Source organism: Xyrauchen texanus, chromosome 40 (assembly GCF_025860055.1).
Source record: "Xyrauchen texanus isolate HMW12.3.18 chromosome 40, RBS_HiC_50CHRs, whole genome shotgun sequence".
Classification (NCBI taxonomy): Eukaryota; Metazoa; Chordata; class Actinopteri; order Cypriniformes; family Catostomidae; genus Xyrauchen; species Xyrauchen texanus.
In genome coordinates this window covers 19,987,352-20,008,142 of record NC_068315.1, presented here as the reverse complement: position 1 = coordinate 20,008,142, position 20,791 = coordinate 19,987,352, and the positions used below count along the sequence as shown (strand labels likewise).

General features: G+C 37.9%; 1 protein-coding gene across 5 annotated transcripts in view; it reads left to right on the top strand.

Moving 5' to 3' along the window:
• The first annotated feature begins 330 nt into the window (after nt 1–330).
• LOC127633922 (inactive rhomboid protein 1-like) overlaps nt 331–20,791 on the top strand; it is a 46,634-nt gene continuing 26,173 nt past the window's right edge. For 2 of the 5 annotated variants that reach the window (XM_052113298.1, XM_052113294.1), the window contains exons 1-4: nt 331–588; nt 10,848–10,965; nt 18,551–18,701; nt 19,231–19,373. In XM_052113298.1, coding sequence (XP_051969258.1) covers nt 18,582–18,701; nt 19,231–19,373 — 263 coding nt within the window. In that variant the 5' untranslated portion in view covers nt 331–588; nt 10,848–10,965; nt 18,551–18,581. The remainder of the gene's footprint in view (nt 589–10,847; nt 10,966–18,550; nt 18,702–19,230; nt 19,374–20,791) is intronic. The other 3 variants (XM_052113295.1, XM_052113296.1, XM_052113297.1) reach the window with 3 other exon arrangements.

Sequence of the window (20,791 nt, the reverse complement as noted above, 5' to 3'; positions counted from 1 at the left end):
TGAGGGTGAGTAAATGATGAGATCATTTTTATTTTTTGGGTGAACTATCCCTTTAAACAATAGTCTCTTCCCATTTTAACAGCTCTTTTAACAGCCAGAAATTACGCACATCATTGTCAGTCCTCTGGTTTCGGCATCCATTTGTGGTTAAGTGTAAGAGAATGGAAGAGGTCCTCGGTGGTCGTTTGTTTACGCCCATGAATTCCGCCGATTGGTCAGTGACGTCTTCTCATCTCGGCAGTCTCCGCCCAATCCGTTTCATTCTGCGTGTGGGCGTATTTACTGCGTGAAACTTAACTTGCGACTGAAACTCTCCGCCCTGCTCTGGGCTACGGTGCGGTGTGGGAAAATACGGGGCGAGCAGCAGCATTTTTTTATTTGAATTATTCCGTCTCGTTTTATTTCGCGCAAACTTTGAATTTAGTTGGTCTCTTTAAATAAATGCTGACTATTTAAAACCATATTTCCTTCTGTACTGTACATTTATGAATTAACAACACAGGCTTGTCTTCTACGGAGACGGTGCATCATATTAAACGCCGGTTAATGAATCAACCCAGTCGTTGAGAGCTGACAGTCCTTCAGAAGGTATGACTATATTTCATTGCGGCTCGTTACATTGGTGTTTTAAATTTGCATCCATAATGACAGAAACAGCATTTTTATTGGTTGGAAGTAGGATAGCCTATATTTTTAATTCACGTGCAGGTGAATACATTCTAATGGACTTTTTTCATATAGAATTGCCTATTGTCCGATAAAGTGTGGCGTTATGCTTGCAGTGAAAATTGCAAATTCGTTTGGAAACAGGTTGTTTTATTTTTTATTTTGCAATCCAGGCGCATGCTGACACGGATGCTGTATAGGCACTGCAGCTCTGCTTGTGTGCGATGTTCTTGTAGAGCGATTGCATGCCTATATAATCTGGCTGCGCACGTTAATCTGCAGTTGCATGGATTTAGTGCAACATCGAGCGTCACTGATTTTGTCATTTTAATGGACACTGATTACCCACGTAAAGGGCTTTTCTCGCTGCAGAAGACTAGAGACCTCAAATCTGTCTCTACAGACAAACAAACAAAACAAAAAATACTCCATCCATTTTTTATATATATATTTGTAACTGTCATTTTACATCTGTCATAGGAATAAGAACCATATTTCAATATGACATCATACATTTTAGCCAGTAAATTCCTCACAGCAGACTACGTATGCATCTACAAACTGTGGTGACGTTTGTGCGGTTACAGCTGCAGGAATCTGCAAAGTGCACATGCAATGTCAAGGCACAGATCTGAGGGTAGTGTTATCCTGTAAACGGCTGCAAATTACTTACATAACTTTAGAAATTACTTTAGAAAAATATGTTTGAAAACATCTGGGTTACTAAAAGTGTTTGTACAAGCAGTACTGAGTACCTATAATAAAAGGAAAGGACTAGGTAGAATTAACTTTTCAATCGCCCTCTGGGAACTGGTCCTAAGCCAATTGATTGTATCTGACCATTAAAATGCCTGATCAAAAGCATGCTTTATTTTCCAAATACTCTACAATAATTATTTCATTATGGAAACTGAGACAGAATGCTTTGCATATGCAGTGCACACACATAGTAGCCTATTGAAACAGCAAAGAGGTCCAGGCATGCAGATTTTTGTGAAGAGTGGGCCAACATTCAGCCATCTGGTAACAGTACAATGCTGACTGAATAAAAAGGATAATTTACTTCTAAAATAAGACTGGACATTTTAGAATTATTGTTCGCTGTCTCTTCTATTACACTCACACCCCTTTAAATCAGCTGGAATGTATTTGTACCTTATCTGTCCCTAAAGCTTACATATTAGTACTTAAAATAAATAGTTCACCCAAAAATTTTAATTCTCTCATCATTTACTTATCCACCTTATGCCATCCTAAATGTGTATGACTTTCTTTCTTCTGCAGAACACTAATGAAGAGTTTTAGAATATTTAAGCTCTGTCGATCCACAAAATGCACATACATTTTGACAAAAATTTGAAGCTACAAAAGCACATAAAGTTAGTATAAAAGTAATCCATGCAATGCCAGTGGTTAAATGTAAGTCTTCTGAAGCTATCAAATCATTTTGGGTGAGAACAGTCCAAAATATAACTCCTTTTTCAATGTACGTTTTGCCATTTCAGTCTCTAGGCACCATCATGATTTCAAGCTTGATTACACTTCCTAACGGCATCTAGCGCTTTGCACATGAGTCAAGCACTAAGAAGTGTAATCAAGCTTGAAATCATGATTGTGGTTAGAGACTGCAATGGCAAGATGTACAGTGAAAAAGGAGTTACATTTTCGACTGTTCTCACCTTAAAGCAATTAGATCACATCAGAAGACATCGATTATACCACTGGAGTCTTATAGATTACTTTTATGCTGCCTTTATATCCTTTTTGGAGCTTCAAATTTATGGCCACCATTCACTTGCATTGCATGGTCCTACAGAGCTGAGATATCTTTGTTGAAAGATCTTTGAAAAATCTTTGTTTGTGTTCTCCAGAACAATCTTGGATTGCATGAGGGTGAGTAAATGATGAGAACATTTTCATTTTGGGGTAAACTCTTCCCTTAAGATATAAGGAGAGTATAGTGGGTGTACCTTTGAGGGTACTGCCCCAGTGACAAACTGTACCCTTAAAGGTACAATTTGTGTTCCTGTTCAGCAATAAAACACACTCTTGGTTTCTTTCCTCTGCATGTTGTAAAATAAAACCTCTGTGCAGTAATATGTATCAATGGCATTTTTATCATCATGTTTTACTGCTTTGTTTGTGCTTGTAAGTAATGCATCCATGTTGCTGTGCGAAATAAATTCCCCTTCTCTGACATTGTGAGCTGAGATGAGGCTGTTGTGTGCGAGTAGTTGTATGATCCCATTTGTGGATTTATGGTTGTAAGCTTGGGTGAATTGGATACATGCACTTTAACATATATTGATGTCTCTCAATTTGAAAATAGCATGTCACCACCAGATAAAAACAGCAATTGACTGTTTCTCAGAAAAAGTGTTTTTACAAAGAAATTACAGCAGATTGGCTCTGTTCCAGTAGATTCTGCATTTCCACATACAAACTGCTGAGTACACCTCCCTTAAGGTCCAATCACACCTATTCCTTTCACAAGATCATATTACTGCTTATGTTCTATAATACTTTCATATTCCAATTGTCCAGAAATGAATATCTAAGTGTTTTAAGAAGCTTGGTAAACACAATTTGATTTGAACTTTAGAGATGTCCAATTAGATTTATTTGCTTTTCTGCTTCTTGACAGCATAGAAATAGAAGATCTTAATATGGTGTATGTCTAACACATACAGTTGTCCCTAAAAGTAGGAAGGACAGCTTAAATCTTACCTAACAAACCTTCTTTTGTGAAGTGTTTTTTGCTTGTACAGAATGCTTGTGCTATTTTTCTTCACAATAAAAGCCACTTTGATTGATATTAGGTATTTAATGACATCCATACATTTGAAGTAAGTCTTAAAGTGATAGTTCACCCAAAAATGAAAACCCTCATGTTGTCCCAAGCCTATATGACTTTATTTCTTCTGTGGAACACAACATGAGATGTTAGGCAGAATGTAAGTCTCAGTAACCATTTACTTTAATTGCAACCGGGCTGTCATGCTGCCTAACATCTCTTTTTGTTTTACACTGAAGAAAGAACATCACAAAGGTTTGGAACAACATGAGGGTGAGTAATTAAAATCTCATTTGTGTCACTTTCAGTGTTCAAATACTTTTTGGGGCCACTGTATCTACACAATTTTGCATTTAAACAAGCATTCAATTGTCAAAAAAGTTTTCCTGTAGCATTCAGGAAGTTCAGGCCTGTTCAGACAAATCCCATATTAGCAAACAAAAAAAGACATAAGAGCTCGGAATGCATTCACTTCCAAATTCCTTTGGAGCAATCCATTCAGTTAATTAGATTACACACATTCAAACAGATGTTGTTTTGGATTATTACTTTGCTGATAGAGGTCAGCAAAACTGACTTCTTTGAAACCTCAGAGGATTAATATGACTTGCAAAAGTTGTGTGTGGAGTGGAGGGGGGCGGGGCCGGGTCGGAATATCGCGCGCCCGGTCCCCAATCGGCCTGATGAGGCGCACGACGGATAAAGGCGGCCGGTGACGATTGTTTGAGAGAGAGAGAATTACGGGCATGTCCGTCATGTGTGTTTGTTTATGTGTTTTTGAGTTTTCATTAAATTATTATTTATATTGACAAGCCGGTTCTCGCCTCCTCCTTGCCCATCCTTTAACTGTTTTACAGTGTGTTAAGTCAGCCATGCACCACAGATATGGTCAGTGCTTTTCTGTGGAAGTGAGCATTTAGCTGCTCAAGATTTTCAAAGACTTGTGGAAAAAGAGATGACACGTGGGAATGGCATTAAGTCAAGTAAATAAAAGCGTGTCTTAACAATTAACAAAGTCTTTCTTTCTTTCTTTTTCTTTTTTCTTTCTTTCTTTCTTTCTCACCCCAATATAATGGAACAGGAATTGACTGTAGTTTTGATACTGTAAGATGTTTTGGCCGCTTTGCTTTCGTGAAGAAAAAAATTATAAAGATTTAAGTTTATCCTCAATGAGCTTGTTTTATTTATAATCCCAGTAACCTCTGTGTTGCTGTGTAGGACAGCAGAGACATGTGTCCCTTGATATGGCAAGTTCATGCTCTCAAGCAATCTGTACTTCATAATATATTCCAGAGGCTTTTAGGCTCTTGTCAATAACCTGTATATATCAGAATTTATGAATTAATCTCATGATTTTCCACTTTCCATCCCATTTTCTTTTTTCTTCTTTTTTTTTTTGGCTTTAAGACTTTCTTGTTGCAAGTATAAATGGTAAAGATGATAAAAAGTTACATCATAAGTATGGCTGTCTCTAAGAAAAGGCCCTGGCATACCCCAGGGATCAGTCTGCAATCCTTCCCCTGTGCTTCATCTCTTCTCACTCATGCTGAAAATCATCAGCTCCCATATCATCCTGGAACAACTCATCTACAAGTTCTACAATGGTCTATATTTCAACGTCCCTTTGTGTATTCATCTCCCTCACTCCTGCCGAAATCTACAGTTATTCCTTCGCTCTGCCTATGTCTGCTGACATATCCTCATTTGCACTGCTCCATTGTTGTTTGCTGACTCTTTAATAAATTACCTGTCTATTAATCTGGCTTGGGTCCTTGTCTCTATATCCAGCAATCATGACAGAAAATCTGGCCACTCCTTGACCCAGCAGATTGTGTCTTTATATGGCCTCCACTCTCCATCCAGCTTTGGTTGCCTAGAGGAAAGTCTCCCTCAGGTCTCAATCCCTCAGGTATTTTTTACCTTTGCATGGTCAACTAAACATCTAACCTGCCTGGGAGCTGTGTTTTGGTGAGACATCCATTAAGATATTTTAATCAGGGTCTTAACAACCCCTCTCACCACAGGAGCTGAATAGAATTATGCATTAGACCTATGGGGAGATTGTGGACTATGTGCCTCTTAAGAGACATAAGAGCCCTACTTGAGCGAATACCTTCCACCACAAATGGTCCCATCTCTCTGCCAGTCTCTGAGCCTGATGGTCCTATTGTAAATTCCCTTCTGTCAGGAGGAAAGAAGATGAGGGCCTCGTTCCTATCAGCAGTTCCCATGGACACACTGTCCTAACTACTGCTGACTGGCAGAAGTCGTCTGAATCCGTGGCTGAATGCAATTCCCCTGCCGCTGCCAGCGCTACCGGCCACAGAGGCCGTTCCTCTGCCAGTGCTTCCGGACATGGAGGCCGTCCCCTTGCCGCTACCAGTGCTTCCGGACACGGAGGCTGTTCCCATTCCGCTGCCAGTTCTTGGCCACTGAGACCAAGTCCCCTTCCTGGATCCTCTTCCTCGGCCGCCAGACCTAGTCCCCTTTCTGGATCCTCTTCCTCGGCCGCCGGACCCAGTCCCCTCCCTGAAGCCTACTCCTAGTTCACCGGACCATGCTCCCTTATTGGAACCTCCTCCTGGGGTTTTCCCACCCTCTCTCCCTTGGCTGGTACTTCCTCACCATGTTTTTTCTCTTTCTGGTCTTGCCTGCCAGCCTAATTTGTGCCTCATGTGTTCCTCAGACACTAGGAATCTGTCTGCAATCCTTCCCCTGTGCTTCATCTCATCTCACTCGGGCTGAAAATCATCAGCTCCCATATCACCTCCTTGGTTTGAACAACTTATCAACAAGTTCTCCAGTCATCTAAATTTCAATGTTCCTTTGTGTGTGTATCTTCTTTACTCCTGCCGAAATCTACAGTTATTTCTTCACTCTGCCTACATCTTCTGATACATTCTCATTTGCACTGCTACATTATTGTTTGCTGACTGTTTAATAAATCTACTAATCTGCCCTTGGGTCCTTGTCTCTATATCCAGCAATCTATATTAGCAAATGCTTAGAATTTCCAATAATTCAAACTCCAGTGGTAGGAGTGTCATGTCTTGAGGGCTGAGTAGGTGCTCATTCATTAGAAGAACAGTGGATGTGGGACTTGCAGCAATTAAAAAAATACAGGCCCTGAATCTAGGCAAGATCGGCCAATCACCAATCTAGATCAGTGGCCGATCGATCGGTACACCCCTACGTTTATTAAAGCAATTTTGTTTCCGTTTGAAATATTGCCTTGTGAAAGCAAACCCAAACAAGGAGAAAATGCAATATTGTAACAATTTTAGCCCCTGTTTCAAAACAAATATAAATAGCTACAGATCTGAAAAAACCCAATTTTTTGTGAGTAGTCAACTCACAGTCTCTCTTTTGCTTCTCTCACAGGGCCTTTAATCAAATTGATATGACAAAAAGGACAATCTTGAAAGATGGATTGAGTTAACTCATATGGTGACCACGTTTTTCTGTGAGCTTTTATTTTTTATCTGAGTGGAAAAAAGTTGTTTGTAACTAATCTAGTTTTTCCTTCCATAAATATCCTGGAATTGATAAGACTTTTTCAAATGCATCCTTTTGCTGTTACTGCCAATAATAAGAATTATTTATTTGATAGACAAATCATATTAATGTACAGTTTCAGTAAATCTCCAAGAACACGTGATTGAAAAAATAAACATAATTTAGCAGGCATATTAACTTGATACAAACACAATTTGCAGTAAGTTGTGGGCTAATGAAAATAGTGTAGTGTTATTTATAGCATTTGTAGTCATTCTACCTGATGGGAAGTCTTAGAACTGTAATTTGACTGATTATGAATTTCCGTTAATGTCTGCATTCATACCTGTCAACACTCCCGTTTTTCCCGGGTTTCTCCCGTTTTTTAGCCCTATCTCCCGGACCCCTCCCGGTTTGTTATTTCTTCCGGGAAACTCCCGTAATTTGCATGGCCAAACTCCTTTATTATTATTAATCGGACCAATATGTTTGTCTAATGTTGATCAGTTGCCAGATTGTATTAAATGCATTATATTCACACAATCCACACACCATTTACAATTTCAACCCATATGTCACCTCAACCTGGCAACTTAGTATAACCCAGTTGCGCAGTCGCGGAAAGTTTAACCTGAAAGCGAGCCGATAGACATGATGGCAGGTGAAGGCGGTGTCCCCGCAAAGAAACTGAAGTACAATTGTAAATTGTTGGACGCAACAATTTACGTGCATCTTACCCAGTCATATAGACAACCTCCACGCTTTTTGTAAGGTATGTCGCATTGATTTTAATGTAGGCCACGGCGGGAAAAATGACATTAGCCAGCACATTAAAACACAGCGGCACCATCGCGCAGAAGAGGCAAGTAAGGGCACACAGGCGATCTCATCCTTCATCACGAAAGGACAGACAGAGAGTTACAGAAAATCGCATGAGCATGAATAACAGCACTCTTTGCTCTCTCCTATCCTGCAAAATAAACCACACCGGTTTGGTTTCAAAATACACTCCGTCCAAGAGGGCACTGAGAGCAGCAAAATCTGCCACATAGCCTACAATTACAACACTTCAAAAAAAAAAAAGCGAGCACATATTCATGTTTACAAAACATACTGTACTTATGAGACAGTTATTGATGCTCAAGGAATGAACTGTAAATAAATGTGTTAAATTAGTTTGTACCACAGTGTTATGTGTTTGTACCAGTGTTAAAAACTGTGATGTTTTGTTGTAAAAAATGACAAATAAAAAAATTAAGAAATATTAATAAATTAAGTTATCTTTTCATTTATGGGTATTGCAATGTAAATAATACACTTAACACGTGCAGTACACTTAACAGCATGAGCCTACCTCTTACAGCATGAAGAGGTAGGCTCATAACAAACCCTGACAAGTTCAGACTAACACTATTTGAATAACACATTGATCAGGTCATATTGTATTTACACTAAGTTACAGTGTTGATAATTCTCACTATGAACATTAGAACAACTGAAGCAAATGACCTATTTATTATTCTTGTCTTTTCTCCATGGAGCTTTGTTCAATTTCTTTGAAGAGCAGTCTGAATATTTGTTGCTATAGAAAAGCATTGATATTTGGTAAACATGATTCTAATAGCCATATTGTGCTGAATGGATGAATATAGATCTTTGCTTTTAACAGGTTTTAAACGCATTAGAAATAAAATTGCGGTAAGGTAGACACAGTGTACAGAAAGCCTAAACCAAGGTCATGCTGTGTTTACAGTAAACACTTTCTGGGTAACTTCAACAGTAATAAATACCTAATTACATGCTTCTTTCATGTTTTGTTATTTGTTGGCTGGTTTTAGTCACAATTTTGGTCTTAAAAAGTGATCGCCCTGCTGAGATGATTATTTTTTTTAAGAAAGATACAGATGGCTTCATTTTTTTCAATTAAATACCTTTTAGGAAATGTTGTTGAAAAAGGTTTGGCTTTCATTTGCGAGCTTGTGAATCTTTGAATGTCAGATATTAATGAAATTCTATGGTCTATTTTCTTTTCAATCCCGCACACCATCTGTGTACAATTAACATTCAATCTTTATACAGTGTGATCCAACAAAGGAGTATTCATGTCAAATTCACAGCTTGAAGATGCTTCATAATGAGCACCATTATGAAAGCAGCCACTACTTACACAAATGCAATGAACCACCCTGCAGATCTCAAATAGCTCTTTATACTAACTATTTGCCCATCTGCTGGGCTACAGATAGAGGATTTACTTCTCTGTGCTTTCCTCTAAAAACCTGTTTTTAATGTATGGTTAAAAAAATTTTTTTTTTATATGAGCACAAATCATTTACTGCAGTCTAATCCCTGTGGAAGGCTTACAGTAGCTTGTTTGATACGTGTTACTGCATGTTTATGGATGTTGGGATTTTGCAGTATAAAGGAGAGCAACCGCTCAGTGTTCTATTAATTGGGGGTGTTGGGCTCACTGGAGAGAATTATTCTGGCAACTGAAATCTGTAGACACAGACAGCATCCTTTTAGTTCTATCCCAAAGTCAAACTCTGAGCAGAGAGACAGGAAGCAATTAATGGAAAAGCTTGTGACTGAGGAAACAAACGTGCCCTTTAAATTAAAAATGTTTAGTTTGGGTTTCTGTCTCATTGTTCATAATTGTTCTTGTCTATATACTAAGCAAAATAAATCAGTTGTTGTTCTTTTCTTCCCCAATTGAGATATATTATCATTCAGTATTGTGGAATATTTGGAGAACCTGGAAAGTATATGCAATACTGTACTGTGCAGTCTTACCATCTGTTTGTGTTACTTTGGATATTTTCTTTTTTTTATTATGAAACAAACCTCCCTGTACTCCATAAATACAAAAAAACAATCTTTTTACAGTTCTGTTCAGTTCTGTTCATCACAATATATTTGCCTGTGCATTTATTCCTTATCCACAATTTAGATTTTTAAACCAATAAATGTAGCCTTAACACAGGACCTTTCTGTTTGTTTCAATTTTCCTGTATAGTGCAAAATATTACACCACTTATACATTCTTCTTTAGCATATATCGGAAAATAATTATGAATACAAAATAATTTAATAGAATTTTATGACTAATTATTAAGTATAATATTTTCATACATTAACAGGCCAAAATACTCCATTGATAAAAGTGTCATTAATTTGTTTAGTTAAGCTTTAAAATGTAACACAGGGTTAAAAAAAATCATTATAGCGACACTGTTCTGTTGTGCTATTTGGGAACATTTTTAAATCCCTGATTAAAAATGTGTCTCTCTGCTACTTCTTTTGGGAATATAGCAAGTTTCTTCCATTTTTAACCATTATCGTGCTGTCACAAGCATATTACAGTAAGCAATAAAAAATCCTGCCAGACTAGCCACCAAAACAGTGGGGTCTGTCTGGGGTTTGTCTGAAATTAGAAATCCACAGTGGAGAACAATATTATTCTCAAATTGCATCTTCAACAGTTGCAAAGACTAAATTCACTAAGGAGCTAATGCATAATTTTTTATTTTCTTAGCCTTTATTCATGTCATGGAACAAAGCAGATTGGCTCTGTTTCATTAATTCAGAGGGAAACTATATTCAAGCCAAGTCATTTTTATTTGTATAGTGCCTTTCTCCCTCTGAATTAATGAAACAGAGCAACTTTATTAGCACAGCTTTCACATTTCCAACTAAAGCTAGAGAGGAACTCTAACAGCCCAAATCAATACAGACAGCCCACACAGCGAGTCCTCTCTAGTGGGAAATGCTCCAGGCAGCCATCACCCTAGAAAGTATTTAAATGGAGATCACATGTTGTTTAGGCATACGCTATTGCAGCCCTCTTGGCTTGGGTCTTACACAAGTGAGAAAGAATGATGTTTGTTGGCAGGTCAGAAGATGGATCTGAAGTCTCCTACCAGGGACATTGAACACCTTTGCATCTCCCAGCGTGCACTCTGATGGGATCATCTGCATTGCCCACAAAATGTCAGCACATTGAAATTCAGGTACTTATGTGATGTTTTAAAACATCATTACACCAAAACACTGCTCTATCAGGCATTGAGATTTAATGGACCATTTCAGTCATTTACATAGTCTGTCAAAAGCTGTATCATGTCCAGTCAAAAGCCTGGAGAAACAGAGGAGCACTACTGAGTCTTAGATTTTTTTGGACCTCATGGCCCTAAAAAAAACAGACTTGGAACTGCATGAATTTCCAGTTGGTTTATGCTGGTTAGTGCTTGTTTAAGAGTTGGTCTTTTAGTGAAGTTGATTGACCACGAAAGACTTGCTGGTTAAGCTAGTCAAGAAGTCTTGTGTGGACATTAGCGCACCAGCACCCAATCTGGTCCCATGAAAAGTCGTAATCATAGTTCTAGATGATAAAAATAGTAATAAGAGAGATGAAAAAAATCTAAAGAGTTGGCTTGTACAAAAACGTACGACTTTGACTCTCATAGAGAACAATAAATGAACCAACAAATTATATTAATACGATTTTTGTAAATTTAATCCCAAACCCAAACCATAAAGTCTAAGCCCTTACTCAAACCCTAATTCTTACCATGATTTTCTAGGAAGATTTATTTTGTGTACCACGGAAAAAAGAAAACATTGGGGTGTGGATTTGTATTGAAAGAAGGAATCGTATTACAGGTTATTGACATACTGTACTTCAGTCATTTGTATTGTATATTAATTATGGAATAACAATGTATCAGTTTTAAAATGTAAATGGTGGCTGTTTTGTATCAATTAGATTTTTCTCGATGGGAATAAAAGTTGTATGATATCTTATGATTTTGCCATCTCATACAAATTATTACGTACGAGTTGTCTTGAGACTATGTTGCCAGTATGCCATTGGGACCACCATCCAACATATTTTAGTGACTTGCAGAACTTAACTGGTCAACCTGGTCAAACAGCTTGGCCTTTTTTGTGAAGCTGGTTGACACCAGCATACTATTCTGAGGGCCATCATCCAAAACATATACTGGTGACCAGCAATTTATCTGCAGACCAGTTGAACAGGTCAATTCTACAAGAGCAGGCTGATCTATCTTCCAGAGGTTATTGTGAGTCCAAAAACCCCAATGGCCAACTTAAATGCAATAAAATAATGCAGAACGGCTCTAGCAGACCAGAAGTATGTGCGGCATTTCCCAGAATGTGCTGGGCGTGTTCTGCCAGGTAATGTGCCCAGATCAGCAAAAATCCATTTTCATGCCCATTCACTTCATGGTTCATAGAGGTACACGCAAGTCTTTCAGCATCAGCCATTTATTTAGGCCAGATGTGTAATTAAAGCTGTCAGAAGATAGTGAAGATGGAGAAGATAAGTTCTCCAACTTTCATCATCAGCCACAATGTTTCAATGCATGGAAGTGTCTTCACCTCTGTGGCTTATTGTTTGAAAAGCACAATGCACAAAGGTTGTAATTGGTTTAATACATTATATGCTTATAGGGCTTGACTTTGATTATGTAGTCTTTCTCTTATTATGACAATACTGTACTAATACGAGAAAACATGACTGCAGGTTGTCAGTTTTTAGAATCAAAACGACATAAATATGTCTATTTTGTTTTTATTTTCTGTGATGATAAATAAGAAGTTGTTAGAATGAAAGAAGAAGATGAACAATTTAACTTCTGATGAAGTTGCTATTGACACCACAGTGTGAAAAGCCCAGATCAGATTCTTCTTATGTATGGCTTCTGTATGTCTCTGTCTTCCATCTTTTCTGAGAGGAACTATTGTGGCTGTTGCTCATGGAATGAATTTGACTCGGTTGAGCCAGTGCGTGTTTTCAGGCATCTTTTTCAGAATAAAGTGTCCTATGAGATGGTCAGTCACGGGCTATTTTCCATTGAGTAAATGGAAAAACAAATTCTTAATCAGATTTCCAGTAAACATATTTAAACATCTCTCAAACATGATATATTTACATGACAATTTGTGTAAGATAATATGACTTGAGAATATGTCTTATTGTTATTTTAAGCATAAACCTCAATATATTTTAATAAAACAATTTTCTTTTTAAATCACCATTTGGCTAAGAAAAATAAACTTAATTCAAGTATTCTCTGAAATCAAGTCTTATTATCTAATCATAATTTTTCCATTCAAGTAAACTTATCTCTATTTAAGGATGTTTTAATATTAGGATCGTTTTAATATTACCACTAGAAAACCGGACAAAAATACAGATTAAGACATTTATTAATCTAATAGAGATTATATTTGAGAGTAATGAAATTGTTTAGAGGTTTGTATGTTTTGTTGTATCATAATTTTGTTTGGTTTATGAGGATATTTGAGATAGTATTCACAAAGATTTTCACGATTAAATCAAGATTTTCCATAGTGCCTGTGATGGAATAGTCATGGAAGAGAAAAGCTACGGTGCTGACTCAGAAGCACGTTTTTGATCGAATTGTGTATGTGAGAGAGAACGCAGAGTAAAGGAATGCTCAGGAAGGAAGTGCTCTCCAAATGAGGTAATCCATCACCGGCCGACAACACATGGACATCTGCCGCCCAGTCCTGTACAAAAAAAACAGCTCGCCATCCCACTGCAACATCTGGCCCAAATCAAAACATCGCCCATGTCCTTCCCAACTTAGACCTCCTGTATAAGGAAGAAGAACTACAGATTTTGATGGGAGACAAGCTGTAATTACAATATACAGAAGATTAATGCATTATATTCAATTAGAGTGGAGGAACAATGTTTAACGTTTCAGGGGGGAATCCGGTAAGAATATATTGTGCTTGTCCTGCTGATGGCTTAGTTTATTTGCACACATGATCTGTGTAGATTTAGTGCCCTATTCAAAGGAATTATACAAATCAGGTAATTGCACAAACATGCCTGAAAAAGTGCACAATACCTATAGCACAGCACTATATTAGAGCATCTATTGCCTGTATAAGCTGAATTTCCAGATTGAACACACTGTGAATTCTGCAACAGTTGAAAGTTTGCTGATGAAATCGGTCTGTGCTAAACAAATATCAAATCACTTTTCCCAAGTGTCTGAAGCTGGAATCATTGTTTAGCGTATGGGCAAGCATGAGCTCAAGTTTGGATGAAATGTCCACTGAGTGGCACCAAAAGCGAGTTTTATTTTTAGTTGTAAATAATGTAATACTGTCAACAGCCTTGCATACATTATAATGAAATATATGTTTTAAAAAAGTGCACCCTTCGAATTGCAGTCCTCATTGTTTTTGTGTATGCGATTACTTCTTGGTTCCCTCTTTATCAGTGTCTCAGAGGTTGCTTGCTTGAGTTCGCTATCAGAAGTGCTAGGGAACAGGTTGATTTCAGGGCAAATTTACTTTCGGAGGCAACATGTCGATTTCCTGTGTGATCATGTTGGGATTGCGGGTGGTTTTATAAATTAGTTGCAGGGTATTACAGAGCAACTCAACTGTTTAGTGAATTCACCCCTATGATGATTAAATAATATCGAGGCCCCTGAATACTTATAGATGTTTTTCCATGTCACAGTTCTCTGAGAGGCTAGTACACAAAACATATTTCAATAATAACAGACTTTACAAACACAACAGCCAGCCTGTGTAGATTTGCACACTTCATATCCTTTTGGTTAGGTTACTTCCTCTGTATGTACTCTAAGAGAATGTAATGCTGACATGAAAAAGATTAACTATAGTGGTTGCTCAGTCACTACCATTGAATGGGTTTGGCTTGTGAAGCATGGAGAATACTGCTTTCAATACAGCAATTGTTTCATATTCTTGAAAAACAAGGCATTTCTTGGACTTAATATTGAGAGTCAAACGATAAATGAAACATCACGTGTGTGTGTTTGCGGGCAGGGGGTTATATGAAGGTGAGTGCAAAGAATAATATATGAACACTAGAGGAGCCTTGATCTCCTTTTGATCAGCAATCACATCTGCACGTATTAGTCAATATAAGACAGGAAATATAACCTCTTTACAGTCACTTTAAACATATAATGCATATTTCACATCATTCCAGTGGAGATTTAGGGATGTCTTGTTTTAAAATATTAATTTCCTGATTAACATTTTATAATGTGTTTGCTGGGAAATGTGTATCAGGTCAGATTTATTCTAATAGTTACAATGTGTTTATTACAGTTTGCTCATTGCTAACTACTATGAGCTGAAAAGCCTTTAAATGGTAGTTAGCAATTAGGTTACTGGTTTCTGGATAAGTTGGTTTGATCACCAGTGTAGTATGTGTGCTGAGAATAAATGTCTGCCATTTCTCCAGTATATATACACTCACCTAAAGGATTATTAGGAACACCTGTTCAATTTCTCATTAATGCAATTATCTAATCAACCAAACACATGGCAGTTGCTTCAATGCATTTAGGGGTGTGGTCCTGGTCAAGACAATCTCCTGAACTCCAAACTGAATGTCAGAATGGGAAAGAAAGGTGATTTAAGCAATTTTGAGCGTGGCATGGTTGTTGGTGCCAGACGGGCCGGTCTGAGTATTTCACAATCTGCTCAGTTACTGGGATTTTCACACACAACTATTTCTAAGGTTTACAAAGAATGGTGTGAAAAGGGAAAAACATCCAGTATGCGGCAGTCCTGTGGGCGAAAATGCCTTGCTGATGCTAGAGGTCAGAGGAGAATGGGCCGACTGATTCAAGCTGATAGAAGAGCAACTTTGCCTGAAATAACCACTCGTTACAACCGAGGTATGCAGCAAAGCATTTGTGAAGCCACAACACGCACAACCTTGAGGCGGATGGGCTACAACAGCAGAAGACCCCACCGGGTACCACTCATCTCCACTACAAATAGGAAAAAGAGGCTACAATTTGCAAGAGCTCACCAAAATTGGACAGTTGAAGACTGAAAAAATGTTGCCTGGTCTGATGAGTCTCGATTTCTGTTGAGACATTCAGATGGTAGAGTCAGAATTTGGCGTAAACAGAATGAGAACATGGATCCATCATGCCTTGTAACCACTGTGCAGGCTGGTGGTGGTGGTGTAATGGTGTGGGGGATGTTTTCTTGACACACTTTAGGCCCCTTAGTGCCAATTGGGCATCGTATAAATGCCACGGCCTACCTGAGCATTGTTTCTGACCATGTCCATCCTTTTATGGCCACCATGTACCCATCCTCTGATGGCTACTTCCAGCAGGATAATGCACCATGTCACAAAGCTCGAATCATTTCAAATTGGTTTCTTGAACATGACAATGAGTTCACTGTACTAAAATGGCCCCCACAGTCACCAGATCTCAACCCAATAGAGCATCTTTGGGATGTGGTGGAACGGGAGCTTCGTGCCCTGGATGTGCATCCCACAAATCTCCATCAACTGCAAGATGCTATCCTATCAATATGGGCCAGCATTTCTAAAGAATGCTTTCAGCACCTTGTTGAATTAATGCCACGTAGAATTAAGGCAGTTCTGAAGGCGAAAGGGGGTCAAACACAGTATTAGTATGGTGTTCCTAATAATCCTTTAGGTGAGTGTATGTATCTTTCTGTGACATGCTGTGCTCTATACTGTGTGCCAAATGCACATTGCAGTAAAGCCAAGCGATGAATTTAGTTTTGAGAAATTCAGTGAGTGCATTAATGTATAAATATATATATAAAAAAGTAATTTTCTTTCTTTATGGTCAATACTCAAACCTGAAATTTCCACAACCACATTTGAATGTGTTTGTATAAAAATGTGGTTTGCAGTAGGATGTGGTGTTTTATTTTTTTGAAGGATTGTGTTTAACTTTCTTTACAAATAAGTGCCATGGTTTTCTTCAGAAAAAAGTGGCATTCATTCATTCACTGTGTTTCTGCTATGTAGTCAGTCACTGAGAGTGTCTTATCAACCTTGGGTGTCATAAATAACACTTGCCCGGGCATCGGGATCTTTGGAATATTGAGGAAGCAATTTCTTAGCCAAAGGGTTAAATAATAATATTGCAGGCTTTCTAATATTCAGACCCAACGCTTTAAATTCAGAAAAGAACATTGAAAACTGAACAGTAAGAGGCTTTCATTTGTCATGTGGCCATCTGTCACATTCAAATCAGAAGTTCTCAGTTATATTTTCACTTACAACTGACTTAGTATCCTGTCAAAGCATACAACAAGATTGGGCAACTCTGAACCGTTTTAAATGCTTTTGTAAAATCCTGAAGTCTGTGGCTCTTCATATTTTTGATTTGTCTATTCTTTGTGTTCTGTCTTATTGAGTGTAGTGAAATATACATTGGAGTATGATCTATGTGTGTATATCATTTAATACAGCAGGCCTATATGCAGTATATTCAAATTATTTTATTAAGTTTCCCTTATGAGTCTTTGCCACTACTTTTAATATGGCATTTGCTCAGTGTTTGCCCTTTGGTTTCTCTGTGAGTGCCCACATTATTCCACATATTTGTTCTCAGCCTCGTTTCTCATTCATTCTCCTTCTCATTCATTCGCGCAATATAAAGCTGGAGCTGAGATACTATAAAGCTCTTCAGTTGTGCATATTCTGTGTTTGTTCATATTTGTTTGTTTGCCTGGCTGTTTAAGTTATTTTGCAGCTTATTTAAATGCTTTTCAGTGCTCAAACAAGGAGAGACCCACTACAGTTAAAAGCAATGACTGCCTCAGTCACCATTCACTTTCATGTAGTCAAGAAGATGCAATGGAAGTGAATGGTGACTGAGTGAACATTCTACCTAACATCTCCTTTTGTGTTACACGGAAGAAAGAAAGTCATACGGTTTTGAAACAACATGAGGATCATTAGTAGGAAATGATGACAGAGTTTTCATATTTGGGATCTATCCCTTTATGCGCTTTGGTAGAGTAGAACTGTAATGTTAATTACTTTGCAATTCTGGTCACTACAATTTAAGACTGAACATACAGGCTTTGTACCAACTATCTTCCCACATCCTTCATTAGGTTGGCTTTTATTTCTGTAACAAGATAACAGCAGTTGGCCAATTCAGATAGCTTTTCGTGATTCAGTGTCCTATAGAAAAAAATATGTCCGCTCAGAAAGTACTTTTTCATCAAGCAATAGAATTCGCTACAGCTCCTTTTCAAAAGAGTGTAGATTGTGAAATAGTAGAATTTGCATCCTCTGGTGGAGGACTTGGGTGATGCTTTTTTGCCACATGGCATTCTTTCTATGAAGCGACTCAGTTTAATTCATTGTATTTAGAAAATACTTTTCATAATGCAGCTTTAGATGTATGCTGTGAGGGTACTAAAGGCCACCATGATTTAATCTGTATCGTTGTGCATAAATGCACATCTCCAAATCTGTATGCCTATCCAATTCTGAAATATGGAGTTGAAATATATTATTACAATATCTCAAATTGGTGCAAAGTGTCAATCCCAAGAGCATGTAGTTTTACACTAATATGACTTGAGTGATGTGTGAATGGAGGACAGTCTCAGGAGTGCACCTTCATGACACAGCAACCAGATGGAAATGCGGTGTGTGTGTGTGTGTGTGTGTGTGTGTGTGTGTGTGTGTGTGTATTGTTCACCCATATCTGCGAGTATATGTAAGTTGAGTTGTTTATTTGACCCTGTTTGATCCAGCAGCTGGCTAGCGAGGTGAGAGACGTCAGACATGTCCGAAACTGAAGACGAGAGCAGCAACAGCAGCCTGCGGAGGAAGAAACCACCCTGGCTCACACTAGACAACCCCAGTGACCAGAACCCTGCAGAAGAGCACAATAACTTTCTACAGGTATACAGCAGTCTCATGTTGCAATTTTGTACTGTACATTTTTTTTAAACTTTGAAACACTTATAGATGCCCCAGAAAGCATTGAACACCTAAAAATGCAGTCACATTTATTTTATATGGCACAAGATCACTTTCAAGCAGAATTTTTTTTAGCAGCTGGTTAAAAGTAAATGCAAAAGTGGCTCAGAAATTTTTTATTTGAAAGGAATAATTTTTTTGCACCACTTGATATTTTGTTATAATTCAATTAAATCAATACATAAGTGTGATTGAAGTGGTGCCCAAAGTGTCTAAATACTCTTTGGGACCAATGAATATTTCCATGAAATAAAAATATATTAAAATGCAATTCTTCATTTGTTCATAATTCTCCTCACACTATGAACATACTGCACACTAATTGTTTATTGCATAATTACACTTTTTATTTAAGTACTGAAAACATACCAAATGTGTGCTGTGATTTCTTTAGTCTTCAGTTGTGTCTTGGTCTCCTAAAAATTATTTTTTATATTCCTCTGTCCTGCAGCCAGTCATGCGCAACAGCTTGTATATGCGCAGTGCCAGTGTACCCACTGAAAATATCCAGCTCAGATGCCCGCCAGTCGACCCCAATGCTTGTCGCAGACCCTCGGTTCTGCGCAAACACTCCATCACCCAGACCATCAAGAGGTACGATTTTAAACACATATAGAGATTTTATTGTTAATGATACTGTGACACTGTATTATCTTGTTCTGAACAAATCTGTCTTGTCTTTTGATGTGAACTGTGTCACATTCTGCATAGTTGTGTCCTGTGTAATGCTGTGTTGCTTTGGATCCTTTTGTTGTTGTGCTATTTGTCTACTATAGTAACTAGCAAATGTGCCTACAGGGATCTATTAAGTTATTTGGAAAGTTATCTTGTATTATTGCCACACACACACACACACACACACACACACACACAAACATACACACTAAACATTGACAATAGTAGAGCAGCACATGTTCATGCATGTTTGTGTGTGTGTGTGTGTGTGTGTGTGTGTAGGTTTGGATGGTTCACAGGGACATTTAGTTTTGTTACAAACTGGTAATTACAAGGGTGTTATGCTATAAATGTGGTTTATGAGGACATTTCTAGTGTCGCCATAATTCAAATTGCTTAAAAACATACAAAACTATGCTTTTTTTATATAAGTAAAAATGCAGAAAGTTTTTTGTGGGGGTAAGGTTTAAGGGTATGGTTGGGGTTAAGGAATATTATCTGTAGACCGTACAGTATAAAAGTCAATATGTCTATGGAGAGTCCTCATAAGGATTGACACACCAACGTGTGTGTGTGTGTGTGTCCCCATAAGGATAGTAAAACCCGAAATTTTTGACCTTGTGGGGACATTTTGTCGGTCCCCATGAGGAAAACAGCTTATAAATCATACTAAATTATGTTTTTGAAAATGTAAAAATGCAGAAAGTTTTCTGTGAGGTTTAGGTTTAGGGGTAGGGTTAGGTTTAGGGGATAGAATATAAAGTTTGTACAGTATAAAACCATTATGTCTATGGAAAGTCCCCATAAAACATGGAAACACAACATGTGTGTGTGTGTGTGTGTGTGTGTGTGTGTGTGTGTGTGTGTGTGTGTGTGTGTGCGTGTATTTATCACTTTGTGGGGACCAAATGTCCCCATAAGGATAGTAAAACCCAAAATTTTTGACCTTGTGGGGACATTTTGTCGGTCCCCATGAGGAAAACAGCTTATAAATCATACTAAATTATGTTTTTTGAAAATGTAAAAATGCAGAAAGTTTTCTGTGAGGGTTAGGTTTAGGGGTAGGGTTAGGTTTAGGGGATAGAATATAAAGTTTGTACAGTATAAAAACCATTATGTCTATGGAAAGTCCCCATAAAACATGGAAACACAACGTGTGTGTGTGTGTGTGTGTGTGTGTGTGTGTGTGTGTGTGTGTGTGTGTGTGTGTGTGAGTGTGTGTGTGTGTGTGTGTGTGTGTGTGTGTGTGTGTGTGTGTTATTTATTTTGGTGTCATATTTGATTTACTCTTTATTATTACTATCTTCCTAATTTTAGAATATTGATAATGTTATCAA